This window comes from Neopelma chrysocephalum, unplaced genomic scaffold, assembly GCF_003984885.1.
Source record: "Neopelma chrysocephalum unplaced genomic scaffold, ASM398488v2 Primary Assembly neopelma1_109393, whole genome shotgun sequence".
NCBI lineage: Eukaryota > Metazoa > Chordata > Aves > Passeriformes > Pipridae > Neopelma > Neopelma chrysocephalum.
This window is the reverse complement of record NW_020927904.1, coordinates 1-3,690: the sequence shown is the minus strand read 5'-3', so window position 1 is coordinate 3,690 and position 3,690 is coordinate 1. Positions and strand designations below refer to the sequence as shown.

The following is a 3,690-nucleotide window of genomic DNA, read 5'->3' as shown; positions in this document are numbered from 1 at the left end:
TGCCCCGGCCTGGGCAGCTGTGGGGGCCCGGGTGACAGAGTCAAAGTGCCTTGAGGGTCAGGGAGGGCACATGGCAGCAGGATTGGGGGCTGACATGCCAGGGCTGGGAAATGGAGGGGTCATAGGGTCCTGGAAGCCTCCATCTGTCTGTGAGTGCAGGTGGGACAGGCTCTCTGGGGTGATTGGTTCTAAAGGCTGGCAAGCCCTTATCCAGGAGGGCAGCTGAGCCCTTTACCTGTCACACGCTGGGGCACAGCTCAGGAGAGACATCACCACGTCACAGGAGTGTGCACCTGCCAGTCTGAGAATGTTGGTTTGGAGGCTGACATGTGAAGACACCTGGAAGGTGAGGCACTGGTGGATGTACCTCACGATGGCTGGCACCTGGAGGGGGAATGGGGGAGAGTTGGAGAGCTGCCAGAGCGAGCAAGTTGCCCAGTTTCCCCTGAGAAATGCTTCCCTTCTCCCTACACTGTGCTGGACTCAAAGGCTTATGGGGCCAGCAGACGCAGCTTGAGGTGCCGCAAGAGCTGTGGGGGACTCCATCCCTGGCCACAGGCTGCTTACTTGCTTCTGACTGGGGACATCTCTCTCCTTGACAAAATCTAAATTGGGAGCTGTATGGGGTTTCTGTGGCCAGGTCTTGCTATCAGGGGGACTACGGGGGTGTCCTCTGTTAGAAGCTGCTAGAAGCTTCCCCCCGTTTTGCAGAGCCAATGCCAGCTGGCTCCAGGATGGACCTGCTGCTGGACAAGGCTGAGCCAATCAGTAACGGTAGTAATGCCTCCATGATAACATATTTAAACAGGGAAAGAAAGTTATTGCGCAGAGGAAAATTTCATCCAGGGAAGAGCAGAGTGAGAAGATGGGAACAACAAGGTAGACCCCAAGGTCAGTGCAGAAGGAGGGGCAGGAGGTGCTGCAGGCACTAGAGCTGAGGTTCCCCTGCAGCCCCTGGTGCAGACCATGGTGGAGCAGCTGTGCCCCTGCAGCCCCTGGAGGAGCACTGGGGTGCAGAGATCCACCTGCAGCCCATGGAGGAGCCACAACAGAGGGGGTGGATGCCCGAAGGAGGCTGTGACCCTGTGGGAGTCCCGTGCTGGGGCAGGGTCTTGGCAGGGGCCTGCAGCCCGTGGAGAGAAGAGCCCACGCTGGAGCAGGTTTCCCTGGCAGGACTTGTGGCCCTGTGGGGGACCCAAGCTGGAGCAGCTCATTGGTGAAGGACTGCACCCCATGGAAATGTGATCCCTTTGGCAGCAGTTTTGTGAAGAATTGGTGCCCATGGGATAGACTCATGCTGTAGAGGCTAATGAAGGACTGTCTCCTGTGGGAGGGACCCCCCAGGAAGCAGGGGAAGGAGTGCTCTCCCTGAGCAGCAGCAGAAACAACAACTGACTGTAAGATCCATTGCCTGTCTCCCTACACTGCTGGGGGAAAGAGGAGGTAGAATTTGGAAGGAAGGAGGGGTGGGGGGAAGGTGGTTTTAAGTATTTTTTTCATTTCACTGTATTGCTCAGATCGTGTTAGTAATAAATTTCGTTAATATCCCCACTCTGAGTCTGTTTTGCCTATAATGGTGATCAGTAAGTGACCTCTCTCAGCTCTTATCTCAACTCCTGAATCCTTTGTTGGATTTTCTCTGCTCTGTCCAGTTGCAGAGGGGAGTGAGAGAGAGGCTTTAGTGGGTACCTAGCAACCCTGAGAGGCCTGCAGAGCAGCAGAGACTGGGACATGGCAGCACAACCACCTGCATCCCTGGGCCAAAGCCAGGAGGAGGCTGGAGCCTGTGAGGCACCAGGGCATGAGACAGCCGAGCCCCCTGCCACAGGGACACCAGAGCCCACAAGTGCTCACCTCTGCCACGCACTGGTTCTCATCATGCCAGCGGAAGAACGGGGGGACCAGGCTCTGGTGCACCTGCATATTTGTTCCCTCTCCCACAAGCAACTCCATGACCTCCTGGGAGAGGCGAATAGAGAGCAGCTGCACATGGGTGTTGTCCTGGTGCAAAAGAAGAGAAAAAGACCTCAGCACTGGGTGCTCCAGGCCCAGCAGGCACAGGCACAGGCCTGAAAACCCACAAGGCACAAAGTTTTGAGGCAGTGCCAGGCACCCAGAGCCTTACGTTATCAAAGAGTGGTTGGAGCGCCTCGGCCAGCTTCGGGGCAGTGGAGCTGAATGCTTTGATATCTTTCTCCCGGAGCATATTCAGGAACACAGAGAGGGTCATGCTGACCACATCTCCGTCTCCATCATGAAGCAGCTCCATGAGGTGCTCAGCCAGGCTGTAGATGCTTTCAGCCTGTGTGGAAGACAGTGCTGTGCTGTGAAGCCCTGAACAGCTGCACCACCAACAGCTCTCTGGCGGTGCAATCCCACCCTGCTGCCCAGGGGCCCAGAGGCCAAAGGCCTTTCCCACAGGGCCAAGGCAGCTGAAGAGGGAGGCAGGAGAGCTGGGAGCAGCTGCCAGAGCTACCAAAGCCCAGCCAAGCCCAAGACCCTGAGCTCCCCAGCCCCAGACTGCCAGTATGGCTTCAGCCAGGTGTCCCCTTCTCACCATGGAGGGATCCACACTGAGCACAAGGAGTCCTCTGAGCGCCAGGCGACGGCTCTCAGGGCACTGACTGTGCAGGTGCCTTGATAGGATTGGCAGGACACTCTCATGACATTTTCTCCCCTCCAGATAGTCCAGGAGCTGGAAGGCAGAGAGCAGTGATGAGGTGCCTGGGCTGCAGGAGCCTGGAGCCGCCCAAGGCTGGGCCCAGGCAGCAGCAGAGGCTGCAGGTACCATCCTGGGCAGCTGCGGCTGTGAGAGGGCAGAGAGGGGGAGGCAGGTGGGCAAGGCAGCGCTCGCCATCAGGCTCACCTCAACAAGGAAGGCCAGGGCAGGCAGCTCCCAGCGGGGCTCCTCCCTGCTGAGCAGCCCAAGCAGGTGGGTTGCAATCAGGGAATAGAAGGGCACCAAAATGCTGCGCATTTCCCTGTCAAGAAAAAAACAGGAGCCATTGACTCCGAGCAGGGTGGGCAAAGCTCTCCCAGGACTGATGCCCAGAGGCCTGGTCATTCCCCAGTAGCCCTGGATGGGACGTGGGCTCTTTGGGAGGTGGCTCCTCCTGTGCACCCTACTCTCACAGCCTTTTCCAAACTGCTTGTCCATCCCTTGGTGCCAAGACTCTCTGGCCCATAACCACAGGGGCTGTGTGGGTTGCCCCGTGCCCAGGGGAGAGATGATGGTGGCAGTGGGGAGAAGGGTGTCTCACCTGGCCAGCAGCCCCACTGCATAATGGTGGGTGTCAGGATGGAGGAGGGTGTCCCAGCCACGTTTACGTTCTATTGCCACCACCTCATTCTCCCAGTGTGAACAGCAGAGCAGGGCCTTGATGTTCTGTACTGCAAACCTGTGTGCAGAGCAAAGGCCAGGTCATGCTGGGAGCCCTGGGCCCACCCCTGAGGGCAAGGGAGGGGCAGAGGACTGGGATGGAGCACCTGTTGGGGTCGTTGGGAAGCTCATGTTGCTCCTGGCATTGCCTCCAGAAGATCTTGACCTCCTCTGGCATCTGCTCTGTGCTCATGTAGACTTGGAAAAGCAGAGCCACGAGGAGGTGGGGGGCATAAATCATCAGTGCATCTTGGCACTCGGGCTCCTGGATGATGAGCCGCAGTGCCAGGGTTGCCTGCAATAAAACCACG

The 3,690-nt window shown here is 58.0% G+C and overlaps 1 protein-coding gene across 1 annotated transcript; it reads right to left on the bottom strand.

The window, feature by feature from the left end:
- Window positions 1-235: 235 nt before the first annotated feature.
- Window positions 236-3,684, bottom strand: LOC113962128 (the record flags this gene model as incomplete). The annotated part of the gene is made up of 7 exons (XM_027672933.1): window positions 3,487-3,684; window positions 3,261-3,398; window positions 2,867-2,981; window positions 2,558-2,695; window positions 2,126-2,302; window positions 1,855-2,001; window positions 236-384 (listed from the first exon to the last, which is right to left on the bottom strand). Coding segments are annotated over exons 1-7 (998 nt in total), but the record flags the coding sequence as incomplete, so codon positions are not given.
- Window positions 3,685-3,690: the final 6 nt, after the last annotated feature.